The sequence below is a fragment of the Juglans regia genome, chromosome 2 (genome assembly GCF_001411555.2).
Source record: "Juglans regia cultivar Chandler chromosome 2, Walnut 2.0, whole genome shotgun sequence".
NCBI classification, from domain to species: Eukaryota; Viridiplantae; Streptophyta; class Magnoliopsida; order Fagales; family Juglandaceae; genus Juglans; species Juglans regia.
Window position 1 is genome coordinate 1,413,826 of NC_049902.1, and position 22,608 is coordinate 1,436,433.

At 36.4% G+C, this 22,608-nt stretch overlaps 1 protein-coding gene and 1 pseudogene across 1 annotated transcript; both read right to left on the reverse strand.

The window, feature by feature from the left end:
* Positions 1-303: 303 nt before the first annotated feature.
* On the reverse strand, positions 304-5,912 carry LOC108981385 (uncharacterized protein slr0889). Its single transcript, XM_018952529.2, has 12 exons — positions 5,540-5,912; positions 5,304-5,432; positions 4,615-4,809; positions 3,905-3,952; positions 3,707-3,835; positions 3,294-3,418; positions 2,844-2,954; positions 2,200-2,308; positions 1,851-1,969; positions 1,241-1,394; positions 768-912; positions 304-626 (listed from the first exon to the last, which is right to left on the reverse strand). The coding sequence occupies exons 1-12, from the start codon at positions 5,654-5,656 to the stop codon at positions 562-564; spliced, it is 1,446 nt and encodes a 481-aa protein (XP_018808074.2). The 5' UTR covers positions 5,657-5,912; the 3' UTR covers positions 304-561.
* Positions 5,913-7,119: 1,207 nt separating this feature from the next.
* On the reverse strand, positions 7,120-11,463 carry LOC108981376 (annotated as a pseudogene).
* Between the last annotated feature and the right edge of the window lie 11,145 nt (positions 11,464-22,608).

Sequence of the window (22,608 nt, forward strand, 5' to 3'; positions counted from 1 at the left end):
CATTTCGCCATTACGCACCATCTTATTTTCCAGTTGCCATGCCAGCTCTTTTTCATGCACAAGGAGTGCGAAAAAGTGATTGCCTCCAGAGTTTTTCTTCTATGAACATTTGATAACAATTATGTTTTCAAACCGACCCAATCAAATTTATATGAATTTGACATATTTAATTTTTGAACCAAAATCAATGCTCACGGATAACTCATTTATTAAATAAACAAAACTGAAGTCGAGCTAATAGAAGCTCGACCCATGTTATTATTATCCGATTTACTGAGCAAACGTCTCAAGAGTGTTAAAAAGGGAAAAAAAACACTAGTTCATTGAGAGAGAGAGAGAGATCATTAGAGAACTTACAACTCCAAAATGCATTTTCAGCAGGCATGGTGCCTGCAGTGATCGTAAACAATATCACATGATTGAACATATGCAACATATGGATTGAGCAACCCCCCTCTTCTCCCCCTCTCCCTCTATAATTTTTTTTTAGTAAAACAAATAGGAAATGTTTAATTAGAATATCAGGAAATCGATTCATGTCTCCTCATGTCAGCAAGCCAGCTAGTCACTTTGCAATAATCTTCTTAAGAAACTGCGCCTACGAGTCCGAGGCTTGATGTCCTTGCCTGTAATAGGGCCGGTTGAGAATGTTAAAATACGTAAGCTAAGCATTCAAAAGCCAAAATGGCATTGCAAAAAGAAAAATCCTTGCCATGCAGTGTCCCATTGTACGCCCAGTATTAAACATATGAGTTCAGAATAGTCACCTTTTAACCTGCCTGCACGATACAAAGCTTCTTCTGCAATGGGTTTCCACTGTTCTGCACAAGAGTAGTTGATTCCAAGACCAACACTAAGTCCTCTCAAGAGATGCACCGTCCGAAGTACAGAAAAAAGTTCTTCTGGAAAAGCCTGCCATAGCCAAGTCCCAATAATGATACAATGTAGTAGATCAGAAGAAAATGTAGCAGCATAACATGATTTTACTTCTGTCTGGTTTCTTGATACATCCAAACGTTTTAATTGACATGGGGAAAAGAAAGTTGAAAAAACTTAAAGTAATGTCTATACTAGACAGCAGGTAAACATATAAATAAAAATTGTGTGGTTGGGCAGGTGGGTGGGGGCATTTGTGAGTGTGCCCCATGAGCATGCATGCAAGCGCACATCCTTCAAGCAGAATTGTCCAAAAAGCGAAGTACCATGGATAATTGATGAAAGGTCGGAGTCTAACACATACCTGAACAGCAATTTTTTTTATTGAAGACTCTTCTGAGAAAGGTTGTAGCATCATTACTCCTGGTGGTAGTTTTGTATCAAACATCGTCTCTGCTAACTTCAGCAATTCCAGCTGTTCATTTTCACATTTGCTTAAGGTATCAATGCCCATCTCCCTATGAAGTAGGAGAAATCAATTAGATACAAAAATAGCAGTCAAAACCAATAAAACCTCAAAAATTTCTTGAACATCATCTCAAACCGAGCCATATTTCACAAAAACGGATCTGGTTTCATAAACCTGACATTTACCATTTTTTTTCTATAGGTGTTTCTAATGAATCTGAAGAAAATAGCACATTATGTCCATGCTCGGCTAATGATCACCACCATCTCATGAATTGGATTCGAACCTTTCATTTATCAAATCTAGCTGCCAGTTAAATTATAGCAATCTGTAATTAGGGTGTTAAATCTCTCATTTCCTCTTATTCCATTTGAATCTCCATGTGTGCCAGATTCAAAACTTTTTAGTTTGCAGCACAACAGTTTGGGGTATGCTTCCTGGCAAGCCAACTCACAATGAATTGGAAACAAAGTAAACAATTAACAGGGAATGCCTTGGTACCTACCTGTAGCTCTCAGACACCCTTATAGGATCACTATCAGCAATGGCGATAACAAGATTAGCATAACCAAGCCTCAAATTTTCTGGGAGATCCTTCACTTGCCCATAGTCTAGCAAGCCAACCTAACTTGGGGGCAAAAAGACACCAGTTTGTCATGCTAATATAACAATGGAAAACTGAGGTTTAATTAGTTTGATCTATTCTCTCTTCTTTTCTTATTATTAGCTTTTTAAATATTCTTTCCTTAAGCGATTGATTTCAAAGAAGACCATAAGTAGAAAAATGGGGAGCATGTATATCAAGATAACAGAACTAATGATTTAAAGGAAACTGATATTGCTTGCGTACTTGCCTCTGAACCTTTACAGATCAGAATATTTCCCGGATGGGGATCAGCATGGAAGAAACCACTCTTCAGTATCATTTGACCGTATGCTAGTGTCAAACTTTCGAGGATTTTCCTGTAGTTACAGAAAATATAAGTATTCTTGCTCCATCGCCTCGAAGAAGATGATATCTACTTCATCATTAGAAAGGTGAGCCAGAAAAAAAAAAAAAAAAAAAGGGCTCATAAGTGATTGGTTGCAAGGGAAATAGAGCAAGTTTACGTAAAAATTCATGAAGGCTTAGAAACACGAAAACTTGATTTCAGACAAACATATGTTACAAGTTCAAAAAAGGGGCTCTTCAAAAGGAACTGATCTAGGAACAAATATCTAAAGAATTATGACTTTAAAAAGGAAGGCAATAAAAAAAATTATGCTATCAGCAAACAAGAAGTCACCTTACAAGAAAATAAGAGATTTAAAGAAAGTTGCAGTTAGTCAGAATCATTGAATGGCTCAAGTTAAAATGAAAGAGACTTGAAGTTAAATAAATAACAAGAAAATAAATAAATAAATAAATAGAACTTTATAAGCACTTAACAGCTACTTTTATACCCAAATTAATATGGAAAAAGGACTCCATGCTCTCAGGGATAGTCTAGATGCTTACCGCTTTGCCACCACTGCAATCTTACTACCAGGATCTATCCCTCTTTTTGCTATTTCATCACCAAGGTTCAGGATTGGAATTCCATCAATATATTCCATCACTAAGGCCCTCCTAACCAAACAGAGAAAAAATTTATTACTAAAAGATATATCAAATAAAATTATACCCACCAGCAATACCAGAAATTGATCAAGTGGAATTAACAGATGCAATAGAGGGACATTTTTCTATCGGTAAAAAAACACATTCAACATCACTCAGAGGACTCTCAGTTAGTGATGGACTGTAACATAGGGACAAAGTTATGGCAATTTTTGGGGTCTTTATGGCTAGTTCCATAACTTAATACGTTCTATTTTTATTTAAGATGTTTCTCAATGCCAACACTGGATCCCCAACTAACTTAATTATCATCCATGTTTGCAAGTCCTGACCACATGAAGCATATACCTGCTGACCATATCCTGTATCACTCGTGGAACCAAAACAGGAGGTTTTTTGTTGTTCTCATATAGAAAATGTCGAATCCTTTCCATAGCATTGGCCTCCCTGGCGAAGTCAAATTCATATCCAATCTTGAATGGCATAAAGGACAAAGAATTAGCATCCAGAAATTGATGGCCAGATTCAAGGTCACAAAAGAAGAAATACTACATTTATATAACCTGGGGCGATTCAGTTTTAGTATAGCATAACTTCAACAATTAAGAATCAAAGACCTCCACAACTAAGAACCAGACTCAACAAAGAACACCATCTTTTCAGGCAACTATTGTCTTCAGATGTTGGGCAAAAACCAAACCAGAGAGAGAGAGAGAGAAGGAGAAAACAACAACAAAAACCAGTAAAGAAATTCTGGGGACCTGTTTCTCCATTTCCTTAGTTACTGAGTACAGATCAAATTTGATGTCTGTTTTTTGCATATATAACGCAAAAGCTTGCAAGTTATGGATGTCTGTCATCATCAGATCCTGAACTCCAGGATGTTGCACCTATCAAATGCCCAAACAAGTTAATACTGAAGACAATATGGAGCCATACATTAGTCCACCGTCCCTCACCTTAACAACAACATCACTCTTATCACCTCTCAATCTTGCTCGGTGTACCTAATTTGAGCATAAAAGACATGTCATGTGCAAAGTTAGGAGTCTTCCAATATGATTCACTCCACTACTGAACAGCCATCCTGACAGAGAATGAAATGTGAAAGAAAAGGATAAAATGGAATGTGACAATGGAGCACTGTGAAACTTAGAAAAGCCACAGATTGAAACAGCTTTTAAACTTTGACATCAAATTAAATTAGACTTCATAATAAACTGAAACAAGAAGAAAAACGAGAATTAATTTATGAAAGCCATACAAACATTGGAGGTTAAAAACAATACAAAAAGTTGGGTATTACAAGCTCCAGCTCAAAAGAATAAAAATGTGCCGCCAATGTTCTGCTGCATAGTTATTTGAGGTTCAGAATATCATAAAATCTATAGTATTAGTAGGAAAGTTGGCTCAGCCCGAGAAAATATTATCAAATCAACATGCTTCACTCTAAATGTTGGTTGTTGTGGTCGGTTCAATGATTTACTTTGATAAGTAATTGTGTGCATTACGTAGAAAAAGTTTCTCCGTGGGAGTGTCAGTTCGTTTGTTTGCTCGTTTATGGGTGTGTGCAAAGTGGTTATTATCTCAGCACATATCATGACCACACTTTGTGCCTCATGCCACTCCACATGATAGCCAGCAAGAAATTTCACATGGATAGAGGTACCTGGGCAATTGAAGCCGAACCAATAGGATCCACATCAAATCTTTCAAATATTTCAGTAATACTTCGACCAAACTCCTTCTCCAGCACAAGTTGTACGTTGGTAAATGGGGTTGCAGGAGCTCGATCACATAGGGTCACAAGCCTTCTCACCCATGCTGCTGGGGCTAAGTCAGGCTTCCCCACAATTTGAGCAACCTGATTTGCAGCTCATATCCAAGACGTTTATAAAACAAAAACTATCAACTAATTGCCATATCCACCAAAATTCATATCATAAAAGCTATCACAAACGAGAAACCCAAATGGATAATAACCAGAGATGGAGCAGAAGGCAAACCATAGAGAATAATCGCAAGACAAGTGGACCATAGCCCATATAAATTATGGCTTTCCAACTTCCCAATCCATGGGTTAAGTCACAAAGCCGATAATTACAGATCATTTTTCCCAGACGATAACCGATTAAGATCCTGAGCAGTATTTAACAAGAGAAAAAGATCCTAAGCAGTAATATCCAGGTTTAAAGTTGACAAACAACAGAGAGAACAAATGAGACAGGACAATATGAACCCGGCAAAGAAAATAGACCACAACCCATCTTAATTAGGCCAGACCTTCGCCTTAATTCAAATTCAGAAACACATGAGAAAGTACGTATGTGAAATTAGAAGGGAAAACTTTTGAAGTACCTTGAGGAAAAATCCACCGAGGTCGAAGCACATGGCATATATCTTCTCAGCCGCGAGTTCATGTTGTCTTTCCCACATTGCCTCTTGCTTTTGCACATCCTTCTCGAAACTCACTCGAAGCTGAAACGCCTAAGAAATCCCAAACAAAAAGGAAAATAAACCCACTCGGATTCTTAAAAAGACAGACATCCACACATAAAGCCACATCATGCATAGAGAGGGAGAGAGAGTAAGACCTTGTAGCCAGTGTAGATATCAGCGGTTCGTACCCAGAACTGAAAGGAGCGGTGCCAAGGTCTGAAATGGGAGGAGAACTTTTCTTGAATATCCTTGAAATCGAGAGAAGGTAGCATAGTGGTTTTCGTTGTGGTGGGCCTGTGCACGCATGTACCAAATCAGTGCATGGTTTGGGTGGGAGTGCTATCCATTACATTCGTGAATTGTGGCTGAGAAACCAAAGCTCTCACTCACTGTTCTAATATCTTAGCGAGATCTTAGTGAAAACGTATGAGGTTTGTTTTGCTTGCCTTGTATGTCTTTTGCTTGTTGGAGTGCTAAAACGTTTCCTGCCGGGAAGCTGGACCCATGGGCCACCGTCTCTCCTCTGTTTTTTACTTTGTTCCCTGTCCTTTGTTTTACAGCGTGTTGCCTGTTCGATTGTTTCTTTTCTTTTCTTCCCAAGAACAACATTTCATTGAGCTAAAAAAAAGCAAATACTTTCATATTTCTTATGAGCTGTTAGTAACTACTCATAACTTTACCCTTTTGTATACAATTACATCAAAATGATAAATGTTACAAGTAAGTCTTACACCACACTTCTGCCAAATCAACATATGATTTGTTATTTTTATCATTTTATTTAAACACATATTTAAGCATAAGATAGAAGAACAAAAATAACAAATTACATGTTGATTAGGTAAAGGTGTATAGTGTAAGACTTTCATGTAAAATTCCTCATAAAGCAAGATATCAAAGTATTTGGTGATTAGAAAAGACCATATTGTATTTTGCAATTTTATAACGAGCAATGTTACACAACCTCCACATCTCATTTTTTTAAATTTTAATTTTTTTTTTGAGTTTATTCTTTTTAAAATAATTTAATTTTTCTATTCATTATTCATATATTAAATATTTAATAAAATAAAAATAATAATAATAATTAAAAAATATGTGGTGTGTGAAGATTGTGTGAATAGTAAGAGGTTGTATAGATTTTTTCTTTCATAACTTTGTCTCTCCATTTTCCAATTATAAGGGTGAATTAATAAATAATATGTTAATTAATTCTATCATGCCTTTGTAAATAAAAAACAGTAAATTAATACGGCCTCGTTTGTTTTGAAAAAACATCTCATCTCATTTAATCATTACAACTTTTCCAACTTCCAATATAAAATAAAATAAACAATTCAACTTTTTCAAATCTCAAAATAAAAATAATATTAAAAAATATACTCTAATAATATTTTATTCAACTTTTTAACTTTAATCTCATCTCATCTCATCTCCTCAAACAAATGAGGCCGAAGATTCCATAATAAGCTTCGGTGGATGCACTATTGTTGAGTATTAAGAGTTCCAAATGTAAATAATCACGTAAGAGATACAGGATTAATCAGGGCATTGGGGGTAACGTATTGCTTAATTTGCTCACTTCATCTACTTATCAAAAAAAAAAAATTTGCTCACTTCATTGGGTGATGGTATGACTTTATAATATTGACTCTCCTCCTTTTTCTTTTTCTTTGCTTCTTTTTAGAAGTGGAGTGGAGTAAAAGGTACACAGCAATATGATATTTGGCTTTTTTGACTAGTTTCCTTAGACTGCAATTCAGGTATTTAACTTTACACGAAAAAAAATATTATTCATCATCCTCACATATCACACACTACTATAGAAAACATAGAAGTAGGTATCGTGATAGTGAGTAGCAGCCCCATGCATGCTCCATGAAATGAAAGGAAATGGGTCCACATTAACTGCAATGACACTACCACCACCAAGCTTCCTAAATCTAATAACTTTCTTTGACAAAATAAACCTACACACGCAACCACCTCCTTCCATCATAAATGATAAGTAGACAACTCTAATATTGGTTTCAAGTAGGCGACAGAGACATAAACCTGTTTGTGGCATCTAAGCTAAGTGAAAATGTCAGGTTTATCGTATAAAATGGCTGTATTCCTAAAAAAAAAATGCAAATTTTGACACCATTTTCCAAATTGCATGGGAAGGGAATACACTTCAAAGATCAATAACACGAGACAGCTTCTGGATCCGGTTTAATAGGAAGTCCCCTTGCCTTATAGTTGATTGGTAAAGAGCAGTCTTTGCATCTGGACGATTGGTCTCGAGAACACCTACTACTTTATCGATCTTGCAATGAAGCTTCCCTGCTGCAATAAATCGTGAGAGCTCCCTATAATGGACGAGGGTGGCTAAGTAACTCGATTAAATACAGTCTCAAAAGAAAATCTGAAATTCTTTTTAAATTAGATTACAAAATAATAGCACCAACGAAATTTGAATACTCACAGATCAATAAACTCCACCGTAACTCCAAATGCCTTGGCCATTGCTTCAATCGTAACACTCTTATAGGATTCCAAGAACTGGGAATAAACAACAGTTCTGACCTCCCTCATATAATACCGGAAGTGTAGATGCAAATAGCGGTCCAATTTTATTTGCTCTGCCAGACCAGCTGAAAATAAAATCCAAAACATTAGTTTTGAGATATTGAGAAAATCAGACAATTTATGAACAAATCAACAGGTGCAAGTAGGAGGGGCTCTTATCCCATATCACACAATTTTTACAAACCCCAAATGGATAAAAATCATGGAAAATACTGCCAAGGAGATCAGTCCGTGCAGAGAAACCAAAAGAACTTCTAGTTCTTAACATATTCAATTTTTGTGTAAACGATCACAGAACAAATTAGATCTCCACTCACCAAATGCTGAGAAAAATGATTTCTATTGACAATTATACAAAGAGTTCAAAAACCCTGAAAGATGCGGGATTTTTCCAATCACTGTCAAGATCTCTGTAGCTTCCACTACCTAAACAGGTCAATAGTAATTTGTAAAACTACTAACACACAACTTGCTCAGAAGTAGAAAAAGAAAATGTTATTGCTTCATTAAATCATAATGATGCAGTGGGGAGAGCCGAATACCATTTGCTTCAATAAAACTCTATCCAAGGATATGATGCTTGCAAGAACAGTGTAGAATATGAAGGTGTCATATGGAAAAAGTTCACAAGTGGTGAAGGTTGAAATAGAATCCAAAAATAGAGTCGCTGCCTTCTTGAAGTTTCGAGTGGACATGCAGTACAAGCCTTCATACACCTTCAGACGATTCTTCCTTTCCCAATCTCCACCCTCTTCAAACAAGCTGGCACCATTAAGCAAACAGTTAGAATTCAATGACTCATGCTTCCGTTTTTCACCCCAACTTTCAGAAAAAAGAGAAATACGGAGCATTGTCGGCAATTTCATGTTAGTTACCTCTTTGCTTTATCAATGCTTTTGGAAATTAGATCAAAATCCATGTAGAAAAAACCAAGCTGCAGCGTATAGAACACTAAGTCCATCTTTTGCCCAACTGCAACCGTTTTGTTTTCGGTCACCCTGAGTTGTTCCAATGCTTTATCCTGGGTTTATGAAGGGAAGCAATTAGATGTGAAAATTAGAAGCCATTTTTTTGTGTGTTTGTTTTTTAATAAGTGACACCATTATAAGCAGGCAATACTTTTCAAGAGCAATAAGTAATGAAACTTATGTACCTTGTCACCAATTCGAATGAAAAACACGGATTTTGCGAAATGAGCTTCTCAGACTTCACTTTCACCTAAGTTTTCTTCAGCATCAGCTATACTGAACAAAGTACAACCATATACAATCCCTTAAGAGAAAAAATTATGAAGAAAATAGACCAATTAGCTGGTGCTCCGTAAACACTTTGAATCCCAGTACATAGTCATGGTTACACCAAACAAATAGACCGAGTGTATTCTAAGATGATTATAATTTGACATAACTCCAGATACACACACACTTTATTCATCCACAAGATCCACAGCCAGCTTGATGTGAATAAAAATATCTATTATCTAAGTGGCATGGTAGGCAAGGATTCAGCTTTATAGAAATGAGAGAGAGATGAAAAATATAAAAAGTTGACACTCAGAACAATCAGTATTTTAGACAAGCTGGGACATATTACTAAGGTTCAGAGTTTCAAACCTTATAAACTTAACCTAATTAAAATGCAAACTGAACTTATTACTTTATTGTTGCTGAAGAAGAATAGCAAGCACTAAAATCAAGCGCCAGATGTTTGCACAAAACTCCATAGCTGCTAATCTCTTTAGAGGTTTGCACGTATAGCGCCCCAGTTAAAAAATCAATGAACAATTAGATCATCAAGTACCTATCACTAGTCCGCCCACCCATTTTAGTATCTCCTTTTAATGAAAATCCCACCACCTTTTCTTTTAATTTTTTCCTTTCCAATAATTGAATCCAGGAGGTTAGGACCAAAACCCAACCAGTTAGGCTGGAAGACATGGCTATACATTCGACTTTCAAATACAGATTTTTCCGAAAACATAAAGCAAACTAACGACTCTCATATTCGACATTTTCACGCTGCGATTCCACAAACACATCCTAGCTAAAAGTTGAACCCGCATCACAAGAAGCTCAATCAAACGGTTAGAATTGCTGAGATGAGGGTACTCCAAAACCCTCAACTTCCATACATAGGTGACACACGCATTCGGTTTCTGAGAAAGATGGGTAAGAGCTCGAAACTTAAATCTCAAAGTTTACATTCGAGTCAGATCAAATAACACATAACCAACATGGAACTAGCCCTACACAACAGTTTCTCTACGCCAAGTCTACCTTTAGCATCCTTTATTCTCTCCGCTACCAAACAGATGTTTTTTTTTTTTTTTTAATAGGTACTACCAAACAGATGTTACTGTGGAAATTCAAGTATCTAGAAAATAAACTAAACTGAAATTAAAAACAAGCTCACTTTTCGTCAAGCTTCTTAAGTTATGTTTGAATGTTGAAGTGAGTTAAGTTGAGATGATAAAATATTGTTAAAATATTATTTTTTAATATTATTATTATTTTAAAATTTAAAATAATTAAATTATTTATTATATTTTGTACTAAAATTTAAAATAATTATAATAATGAGTTGAGAGTATTTGAAGAACCAAACGAAGCTTTTTAATCTCCTCGTCGATCTTCACGCGCATCGAGTCCAGAACGCCCTGATCTTTCCCCAACGCCGAATCGGCGACAAGGGTTTCATATAACGGAGCCATATCTGCACAATGCAGACAAAAAAAGAAGAAGATAAAGACCGTTTTGTGAGAAGGAAACGGAGAACTGAAATTGTGAAACTGGGTGAGAATCGATAGCTACCGTCGGTTTTAACGATGGCGAAGACCTCCTCTTTGAGGCGGACCTTTTCGATGTCCTGGACGTCCGGGCGCCTCAGAAGGAAGAGCTTGTGCGCAAGCACGAGATGTAACTCCTGAGTTCCTTCCTGGCTTTCCATGGCGACTCGCCGGTGCGAACTCCCCGAGTTGGGTGACTCTGTGCTTCGCTCCATAAAAACCATCTTCAAAATTTGACGAAAGAGTTTAACTTCAAACCGGATGGGTGAACAAGCAGGATTTACACCTTCCAATAAATTATTGACGCGTCTGCATTCTAAGTAGGAAATAATGAACCGCACACCAGATAAGCAAGTCCCACGCAATCACGCACATCTCTCTCTTTGCCTGTTCGTGCTCTTTTCTCTCTTCTCACTTTTTCTCACCCCTCCGGCACTCTCCCCACAACGAATATTATTGCTTCGTCATCGATTGCTCTGTATTATTTGTTTTGTTGATTACAGAGTGCATGCCATGGCATTGTAGTGGTTTTATTGTTTGGGTGTGTGAAGAATCCTATGCAGGCACTAGGGGCTAATTCCTGATTTGAATATTTCGCCGAGGAACTGGGTAGGTATTAATTGAAGGCTTTTGTGCTTGTTGCAGATGAATTAGTTGCACTTTGTTTGGTTATTGCCAAGGCAGTCACTCTGAAGCTCTCTCTCCTCAAACTCTCTCTCTATCCTCAAGCTCTCTTTCTCCTCTCAATCTCTCAAGCTCTCTCCTGTCAAGAATCTCCAAAGCTTGTTGTAGCTTTCCATCTTTACAGTCATGAATTAAGCTGGGTCGGTATTATACAAAATCTTGCTTCTTAGATTGTTTATTATCCAAAAAAAAAAAGACAGTTATGGAATTAAATCGGAATAAAAAATACATTTGGTTGTGAACAGTAACATTCTAAATATCAAGGAAAAAAATATTTTACTGTAACTCAAAGTTTTCAATTTATCTTTTGGCTAATCTACTGTATTTGGAAGAAATAAACTATATTTTACATTTGATTAGACTTTTGATGAAACTAATACTAATACTTTTATGTTAATTTGATTTGCCACTCATCATCCTCCCACATTACAAATCATACAATACATTTATTTTTATTTTTTCGTATTTTTATAAATTGTTTTATTTTATTCTTTTTAAACTAATTAAATAGTTCTACTCATCATAAAAAAAAATTAAAAAATTATATGTGATATGATATTAGAATGATGAATAAAATTTTTCTATATTTATGTGTCTGGCACTGTTTATTTTGCGATGTTTATGTAACTCATTTAAATATTTTAAATAAATGAAATATTAATTTTTAAAATTTTTGATATTTTTACATAAATAGGTATTAATTTTTAAATAACATTATAAACTACTTAATAATAATTCTACTTAATAATAATTCTTTAATTTAACTTATTTTCAAACAAATTATTTTGGTATCGAAAATGTTTTCCACTCGTTGATTAAGGTTGTGTTTGGATGTTGAAGTGAGTTGAGTTGAGTTGAGTTGAGATGATAAAATATTATTAGAATATTATTTTTTAATATTATTATTATTTTGAGATTTGAAAAAGTTGAATTGTTTATTATATTTTATATTGAAATTTGAAAAAGTTGTAATGATGAGTTGAGATGAATTTTGTAACCAAACTCACCCTAATTATTTAGTCACATCATATTTTACAATAATTCATTATTGTACAAGCGAGATTTTCAAAACTCTTGATATACTGACGAGTGTGAACTGTGAAGTCTATAAATAAATCAAACACAATAAAACCTATCCTCTAAATCTTATAGAAAATTTTTACGTATCGGTTACTATTTACTATTTTATATTGCATATCTTATAAAAAAATATTCCCACAACTTATGAAAAAAAAATTATAAATGTGGCTATGAAAGTGAATAGTGGTTGATGCATAGAATTCTTCAAACTTATAATTCATTATTTGAGGCCCCGTTTGAATAGTGAAAATGTTTCATCTTATCTTATTATTATAATTTTTTTAAATTTTTATAAAAAATATAATAAACAATTCAACTTTTTCAAATTCTAAAATAATAATAATAATATAATAATATTTTATTAAACTTTCAACTTTTATCTCAATTCATTTCATTTCAACTCATTATCCAAACAACAACTAATTCAAATATACTTTAAAGTAGAAAGTGTTTTTTTAAAATTTAATAGATTATATTAAATTATATTCACGTGTATATTTTATTATGTAAGATTTCTATGTATACTAAACATTTCTCCATACAAAATAGTTATTAAGATATAACTTTTCATTTGAATCTATTTTTAAAATTGTGGCAAATGGGTAAACATCATTTTTTTTTTCTTCTCTCTTAGCATACGAACATTTATCCACAAAATATATATGTCAAGCAAAACTAAATAAATATGGTTTTTAAAATATAATTTATTTATTCATATATTATTGTGATCAAAGAAAATGGAAATATTACTTTTTTTTTAATAATTTTAAATTTGTATAACAGAGCTTCAAATAAAACCTCAGAATAGATTGTCACTGCTCGGTCATTGCTCTCGACTGGTATGCATGGTTGACATGCTTAGTAGATTGAGATTTTCTTTCTTCTATTTTGACCCTTCAATGTTTGTATTATCTTTGTCGGGTTTCATTGAATTAGAGACCAATTAGAAAACCTCAGAATAGGTTGTCACTGCTCGATTGGTCATTGCTCTCGACTGGTATGCATGTCCCAACGTTGGTGAGAGCTGAGAAGTTTTTCATCATACCATGCCTTTTTCTTTTTTTGCCTTGTCTTCAGTTTTTTGCGCCATCATGTTTTTCATTAAAGGGATGATAGTTGTTTGGACAGGCAAGTCAGTGTGAAAGCTTGGCAAAACTTGATGAGTTTTATTAGCTTGCATAGATGAACCGAACAAGTTGTTGAACTCATAACACATGTAAATCTCGAATACAAGATATATCTTTGCTCGGAAGTGGAAGTTTGCTCAGCAAAAAAGCTTGGGGAAGTTTTTGTCTTATTGCTCGTTGTGGGATACCTTGTTGCTTTTCGTGATGGGAGGGCATGTAGTCCGCCATGCTAGTTGTTGGGGAGAAATGCAATGCTCAAGAGGAAAATGCCCAACATGCTTGTTGTTCGAGACAAGCTTCTTTACTCACCCGTGAGTGTACCTTGTTGCTCAGAGAGAGTTCTGTCGCTTCCCGTGATGGGGCGGGCATAGTCTGCCATGCTAGTTGCGAGGAGAAATACAATGCTTAGGAGGTAAGTGCTCAGCATGCTTGGTATTCGGGGGCAGGTTTCATTGCTCGCCTACCATGCTGGTTGGATGGGGAGAAATGTAGTGCTTTTGAGGTAAGTCCCTGGCACACTTGGTGTTCGGGGCGAGCTTCATTACTCGCTCGTGAGTGTGGTTATTGCGAAGAGCAAAATGCTTGCAAGCTTTTCGCCCGCCATGCTTGTTCCTCATAGCGAGTTTCATTACTTGCCCAAGGTATTTCTAGCATAGGTAGGTTGAGTGTCCGTCATGCTTGTGGTCGAGGACGAGCTTTGGTGCTCTCCCTTGCATGTCGTATGCATGGGCGTGCAGTGCCTGTGTGTGCAGCAAACGCCCCATTGCTTGCTATTTTAAACTTTAAATAACAATTTTTTTTTCCTATACACCTCCATTGTATAGAACTAGTCTTCATTGGGCCATGAAACCTTTTATTTGGAGAGCAATAAATGATGTTACATATGGCGCCAAATTGTTCATTCATTTTCCAGGGAGAATGCCATTAGTATGATCGAATGAATCTCTCCCTGTAAAACAAGAAAATTGTCACTAAAGTCTGCCAGGTTCCAACAGATTGGGGATACTCTGATGATATAGGATTTTTAGAGTTTAAAAATACTTGCCACATGTCAACTTGTGATTGGTTAGATAGTTGAGAATGGGTGGTTATTTCCTAAAAATAAAGCTCAGTGGCCATTATCTAAGAAGTAGGTTTTATGGTTATTCACCATCTAGTAGAGCTATTTGAGTGGGGACTACTACCTATCCTTATCTCTAAACATTAAAAGCATTGTGGTGTGCACTGCACACACATGCACTACACGCCCATGCACATGGCATGCAAGGGCAAGCACCAAAGCTTGACCTCGAACACAAGCACAACAAGCACTCAGTCTATCTGTGTTGGGAATACCTCGGGCAAGTAATGAAACTCACAGCGAGGAACATGCATGAAGGGCAAGCAATGAAACTCGCCTTGAGCAAAAAGTTTGTTGGGCACTTACTTTCCAAGCACTAAATTTCTCCCCGACCAACCAGCATGGTGGGTGAGCAATGAAGCTAGTTCGCGCTAAACGCTTGCGAGCATTTTGCTTGTCGTAATAACCATACTCATGAGCAAGCAATGAAGCTCACCCCGAACACTAATCATGCCGGTCACTTACATCTCGAGCACTGCATTTCTCCCTGACCAACTAGCATGGCAGGCTATGTCAATGCCCCATCACAAAAAATGCTCGAATATATAAATATATATATGTATATATATATATATATATATAGTGTGTGTGTGATGAAAATCACTTACTTTTTAAACTTTGACTTTAGAAAAAGATTAATTAATGCTTTCCATATGCTCAAATTCTCAAACTAACTTCAATTTATCTCTAACTCATATAAATTACATACTCACAATGAGTATAATTTCCATAAATAAAACCTTTTTTTATATATTTTCTACAAAATAATGTAAGAACCTCCTCAAAAAAATAATGTCTTCTTAAAAAGTAGAATAAGTATATTTTTTGCCTAGAATTAATTCAAACAGTTGTATAGTTTATAGCTAAATTTGTTAAGTCAGTATCTTAACAAGTTTAAATTGTCTGTACAAACACATTTTGCTTTAAACAATAGATTTTTTAAAATTTTAACGACGGTGGAGAATCTCACAACAATCACGCTTCGCATCCCAACCCTACTTGCAACGAATCTCCTGTAAATCTCCAATCAGTCTCGAATTTGGCATGTTGTCACAACCCTAGATCTAGGGTTTTCAAGTAGGAAGAAATGGGTTTGGGACAGAGGAAGCTTTGAGACATCCAGAAGAGAACTCACTTGGCTTTCGATCAAACACCTAAGTTTAACTGAAGTGATTGAGTTGAAGCTGGGCTGGGCTCATGGGTGTAATGCGTTTATATGATCCGAGACTATGTTTAGTTCTTATTATTTTTATTTATATAGGTCAGGCCGAGTTGTAGGCCGGTTGTTGCATTTTCCTTTTATGTTGTTTGTTTAAGTGGACTTGAGGGCCCATGGCATTTTTCAGGTTACGTAAGATTCTCTTAGAGTATATGTATCCAAGCACTATGCGTTGTAAGGCATTATAGAACTTAGTAGAACTCTTTTTTTTTCCTATCTCTCTTCTCTCTATTCTCCTTTTCCCCAATTAATAAGGAGGATCTCCCCTCAAAGATAGCAGTCTCGTTCTTGCATTATGTCAAACACTTGGGGTGCATGACAAATTGGTATCAAAGATATATCAATCTCTGTGATTTAGTTGCATACATTTCCATGGCTGAAGGAACCAGGTTAACTTAGTTATAAGGTGGGCTTAATGCCATTAAGAAGGCTAGAAATTCACAGTATCAAGGTTTAGAAATTGAAGTGCAGGTACTAAAGAGACAAATGGATTCACAACATAGAAACTGAGGTGGTAGCCTTAAAAAGATATAATGATTCTATTGTCCATCAACTTTCTGCCTTAACCATAGAGGTGCAAAGAATGAACCACAACACCAGCGGAACTTCTTATGACGTACACCCAAGGGATGATGAAGTTAACCAAAGGTTTGGGGGTGAAGTGCAAATCCAAACCATATGCTTGGAATTTCCAATCCTCCATGGTCAGGACACAACCGATTGGATCTACAAGGTATACCAATTTTTTACATTCCACAACACCCGGCCACAACACATAATAAGATTATATTCATTTCATATGCAGGGCAAGGCCCTACCATGGTTTCAAGATCTAGAGGAGTCGAGATAGCTTACTGACTATGAGGCCTTTATTAAAGCCTTGCTGGTCAGATTTGTATCAACTAATCAAGTGTCTATTATGATCCTATGGAGGCACTTACTAAGCTAAGGCAAATGGGGACTATATAGGATTATAAGGCTAGATTTGAAACTTTATCCAATAGGCTAAGAGGATAGTTCGACACTTATAAACTTAGTTGTTTCCTAAGTGGCCTTTGTGATGATAGACGGTTGCCTGTCCGGATGTTTAATCCCACAAATTTAACGATTTCATACAATTTGGCTCAAATACAAGAAGAGAATATTAATTTAGCCAAAAGGAACAGCAGGTCTGAGGTCACTTATTCCCCTGACCTAGGGATGTTCAAAAGACCTAGTCCAGTTGTCAGTGAGGAAAGTAAAATAGTTCCAAAACCAAATTTACAGATCTAGAAAATTAATCAGAATCAAATGAAAGAAAGAACAGGAAATGGGCTTTGCTACTACTACGATGCTATGGAGCATAAATGCCAAAATCCTAAATTATATCTCTTAAAGGAGTTCCTAATGGATAGGGAAGATGAATGTGACCAAGAAGAGAAGTTTATTGAGGAAGAAGGAATAGTGAGGATCAGTGAAATAAGTGACAACCAAAGGGAACTAGAAATATCCCTCCTGAAGGGATCCCATAACCCTAAAACTATGAGGGTCATAGGAAGAATTGGGACCCAATGGGTGACTATTTTAGTGGATATTGGGTCCACCCACAATTTCTTAGACCCAGTTATGGTGTAAAAGGGAAAGTTGCCCCTATATTGTGTTGAAAGGGCGAAGGTCAAGGTGATTAATGGGGAGGTGATCCCTAGTGAAGGTAGGTGCAAGGAAGTGAGGGTTAAAATACAATGAACTGATTTTAATATGGATGTGCACATACTAGTGTTGGCTGGCTGTGATATGTTGGAATCCATTGACTTAGAGAACTGGGTTAGATATTATGGAATTTTCAAAAGTTAACCATGGAGTTTTGCTACCAAGGCCAAGCAGTGGTGCTACAAGGGCAAACAACATCTAAACTAACTAAGGAAAGGTCAATCAACAAGTTCAACAAATTAGAGAGGAATTGAGTGATTTTATAAGTGTTAAAGTAAGACTTGGGAGACAAATCAGGCTGGGAATGAGCCATCCACATAAATACAGAAGTTGCTGGGACACCTTTCTAATGTATTTAGTGAACCCAAAGGCCTTAGCCCCCTCCCCCCCACCTAGAACCCATGACCATGCCATTAACTTGGTTCCCAATACTCAACCTATATCCATAAGGCCCTATAGGTATCCATATTACTAAAAAGATGAGATTTAGAAGACAGTCCAGGAACTATTGGCATCTGGGGTCATCCAACCAAGGCAAAATCATTATTCTTCCCCCGTGTTGTTGGTCAGGAAAGCATATCAGACTTGGAAACTATATGTTGACCATAAGAGGGCTCAACAATGTTACCATTAAGGATAAGTACCCAATTCATGTGGTAGAGGAACTAATAGATTAGCTACATGTGATTATCATATTTTCATGATGTACCTAAGACAGTTTTTAGACCTCAAGAGGGGCACTATGAATTCCTAGTTATGACATTGAGATAACTAATTCCCCATCCACATTCCAAAACATAATGAATGAGGTGTTTAGACCATATATAAGGAAGCTCATACTGTGTTTTTATGATATTCTAATCTACAGCCAAATAGAAAAGTGACCATGTGAGGCATCTTTAAGTGGCCATAGAGACCTTGAGGCAACATGTATGCAAAACAGTCTACATATCTGTTTGGGTGCAAGAAGGTAGCTTAATTGGTTCATATGATCTCAGTCCAAGAGGTTAAATCCCACATAGACAAGCTGGCTGCCATGAAAGAGTGGCCTCTACCAAACTCCATAAAGGCATTAAGGGGGTTTTGGGACTGACAGTGTATTACCGAAGGTTTATAAAGTGATATGGGGTATTTGCTACCCCCTAACTATATTGCTTAAAACGGGTCAAGTCTAATGGAATGATAAGGCCAAGGTTGCATGTTTGCAACTAAAGGAGGTTATTACATGTCCCCCAGTTTTAACATTTTCATTTCTAAACCCTTTTATTGTTAAGTATGATGCATCGAGGACAACAGTGGGAGTAGTGCTGATGCAATATGTAAAACCTATAACTTTTTACAGCCAAGCATTGAAAGGAAGGGCCTTAGTGATGTTTACTTATGAAAATAAGTTGTTTGCCCTAGTGTCAGTCATCCTTAAACGAAGACCCTATCTATTGGGCAGAGGTTTGTGGTCAAAATTGACCAACAAAGCCTCAAATACTTGGTGGATCAAAAGGTTGGAACCCCTCTATAGCAAAAATGGGTTTCCAAGCTAATGGTATACGATTTTGTCATGGAACACAAGAAAGGGGTAGAAAATACAGCTGCTGATGCCTGATGCTCTCTTAAGGAAAGGGTAAGAAGAAGGATGCACTCTCATGTTAATAACATTTCCAACAGTGGATTGGGTTGAGAATTTAAAGGTAGCTTATGCCACTGACCAGCAAGTATAGACCCTAATCTCTTGACTTCTAGCGAATAAACTAAGCAGTGATTATGAGCTAAGGGGTGGATTACTTATTTACAAGAACCAATTGTTTATTCCTTAATAAGAAGAGTTCAAACAGAAGTTATTGCAGTTAGCACACAACAACCCTTAGGGAGGCCATTCAGGGTATGGCAAGACTATACAAAGGATTATGAATGATTTCTATTGGCCTGGACAAAAAATTGATGTTAATAAATTTATTATAGGGTGGGACATGTGTCAGTCTGTTAGAAGGTGAAGGCCCCAAACAGTCACGCAAGTGGGTAACTACAACCACTTCCCATATCCTCTCAACCATGGACTCATATAACCATGGATTTTGTGGAGGGCGTAGCTAGTTCAAGGGGGTTTAGTTATCTTTGGGTGGTGTTAACAGTTTATAGCCACTTTTGCCCCCTCAAGTACCCATACTCAACCAAGGATGTGGCTGAACTCTTCCTAAATAATGTCCTTAAGCTACATGGGCTACCTCAATCTATGGTCTCTGACAGAGACAACACATTCACCAGCCAATTTTGGCGAGAGCTTTTTAATCTCCAAGGAGTTCAGATGTCCCTTAGCACTACTTACCATCTACAGACAGATGGCCAAACAGAGGTTGTAAATAAGATTAGGAGAACTACCTATGTTGCTTCACAGGGGACAGACCAGGTGACTGGTCCATATGGATACCACTGGCCGAATGGTGGTATAACTCTACCCTATACATGTCAACCAAAATCACCCGATTCGTGGTTCTCTACGACTACCCCCTTCGAAACTCCTAGATTATGTACCGGGAACAGCTAAATTGGAAGCAGTGGAAGCCCACCATTTGTTCCCATGACTAAATTTCCAAACTATTACAACAAAATCTAATCAAGGCACAAGAACATATGAAAATGTGTTCTAATCTCAAAAGGAAGGACCAAGAATTCACAGAGGGAGAGTGGGTTTACCTGAGGCTTCAACCTTATCGCTAGACCACGGTAGCGTAGTGGATGAACTTGAAGTTGGCCCCTTAGTTCTATGGCCATTTTCGAGTGTTGTAGAAAGTGGGAAAAGTATCCTACTTGGACCTATACGAGACATCCAATATCCATCCAACCTTTCATGTTTCGCAGCTAAAGAGGAAGTTGGCCATACCATTACCGCTGTACCAATTCTACCTCTCAAAGATGAACAAGGTGTCATAAAGCCCAAACCCGAATAGATCCTCGCACGACGGATGATCAAGGTTGGGAATCGAGCAAGGGTAGAGTTTGTTTGTTTGCTAGGAAGGGCAAGAGGTTAATAATGCTACTTGGGTGGTTTACTCGAAGCTGAAAAAGGTTTTTCCCCAGTTTGCGTACAAGGTGTTTTGATGGGGAGGGATCTGTCACAACCTTAGATCTAGGGTTTGCAAGAAGGAAGAAATGGGTTCAAGATAAAGGACGCTTTGAGACATGCAGAAGAGAATTAACGTGGCTTTCGATTAGGGGTGTAAACTCAAACCGGAAAACCGGACCGGACCGGACCGAACCGGACCGGTTTTGAACCGGTCCGGTCCGGAACCGGTTTTTAAAACGTAAAAACCGGCTGGTTCCGGTCCGGTTCCGGTTCCGGAATTTTTTGGACCGGACCGAACCGGACCGGACCGGTTGATTAAAAAAAATAAAAAATAATATTTTTATATATAAGTTTTATACAAAATATTTTATATATATTAAATATTAATATATATAAGTTTTATATATAATGTATAATTATAAATTTTTATGTGAAATTTTATATATAACATATATATTCATATATGAAATAATTTCTTATTATAATTTATAAATTATTACATAAAATGTTAATACTAAATCACTAAAAGTTTATAACTAATACTAATATATAACTTATAACTATACCAATAGTCTAATATTAATACTATTATATAGTCTAATATATTAATAAAAGTATAAAACAGTTTTTTTTAAATCAATTTTTTTTTTTTATAAACAAATTTTTAATGACAAATTGTGAAATTTATATTTTTAAAAAACCGGAAAACCGGACCGGACCGGACCGGAAACCGGTAAAACCGGAAGTACCGGTTTAGGAGGGTAACCGGTGCGTAATCGGTTTTAAAAAATATAAAACCGGTATATACCGGTTCGGTCCTAGATTTTATCCAAAACCGGACCGGACCAGACCGGTTACACCCCTACTTTCGATCAAACACTTGAGTTTAATTAAAGTGATTGAGTTGAAGTTAGACTGGGCTCATAGGCAAAATGGGCTTATATGATCCGAGACTATGTTTAGTTCTTATTGCTTTCAATTCTTGTTATTTTCGTTTATATGGTTAAGGCCGTGTTATAGGTCAGGTTGGTTGTTGCATTTTTCTTTTTTGTTGTTTGTTTAATTAGACTTGAGGGCCCATGACTTTATTTAGGTTAAGGATTCTCTTTGATGAATTTTGAAGAATAATAGACAAAGTTGTATTGCTTCCGAGAATGAGAAAATATTCACACACATTCAAATTGATTGTATAAAGAAATTTATACAATATTACAGAGTCTATCTTAAGTAAGTTTCCTAAAATTATGACTAACGTATATAAAGAAAGTTCCAGACTGTACAAAGAGAATTTTGGACTGTTACAACTTTGACATCCTTGATTTTTGGCTATTTATTTGCTTGCTGATGCTGCTGATTTTCATTTACTTGATTTGAGGGATCTTCCTTTATACGCCCCCGCAAGATTGAGCTGCCATCAGCCAAACCAATCTTGTTCCGTAAAGTTTCAGTTCTTTGGCATGACAGTGCTTTAGTCAAAAGATCTGCTAGCTGGTCTTGAGTGTTGACATGTTGTGGGGTGTGGGGAGCAGTGGTGTAATGACTAATCCCATGGATTGCAAAGTATTTTTTGAGAGCAATAAATTCTCCACCATTATCAGAGTAAATACTTTTGATTTTGGACTGAAATCTGGTTTCAACAAGATGCTTAAATTGAGGAAAAATAATGCTAACACCAGATTTTGTTTCCATGGGATAAAACCAAATATATTTAGTAAAATGATCAACTAAAATCAAATAGTATCGGGATCCATCGATGCCAACAGTGTTAGATGGGCCCCAAACATCAGTATAAATCAAATCAAGTGGAGCATGACTTTGTAAACTATTAATCTGAAATGGTTGCTTATGCGCTTTATTGACTGAACAAGAACGACAAACATGAGAATCATTG

Excerpts from the sequence above, each read along its gene's own strand:
- LOC108981385 (XM_018952529.2), bottom strand. The coding sequence starts at position 5,656 with ATGCTACCTTCTCTCGATTTCAAGGATATTCAAGAAAAGTTCTCCTCC. Across the intron at positions 3,836-3,904 it reads AGAGTGATGTTGTTGTTAAG|GTGCAACATCCTGGAGTTCA; the intron begins GTGAGGGACGGT and ends GGCATTTGATAG. Across the intron at positions 913-1,240 it reads TAAAAAAAATTGCTGTTCAG|GCTTTTCCAGAAGAACTTTT; the intron begins GTATGTGTTAGA and ends TGGCTATGGCAG.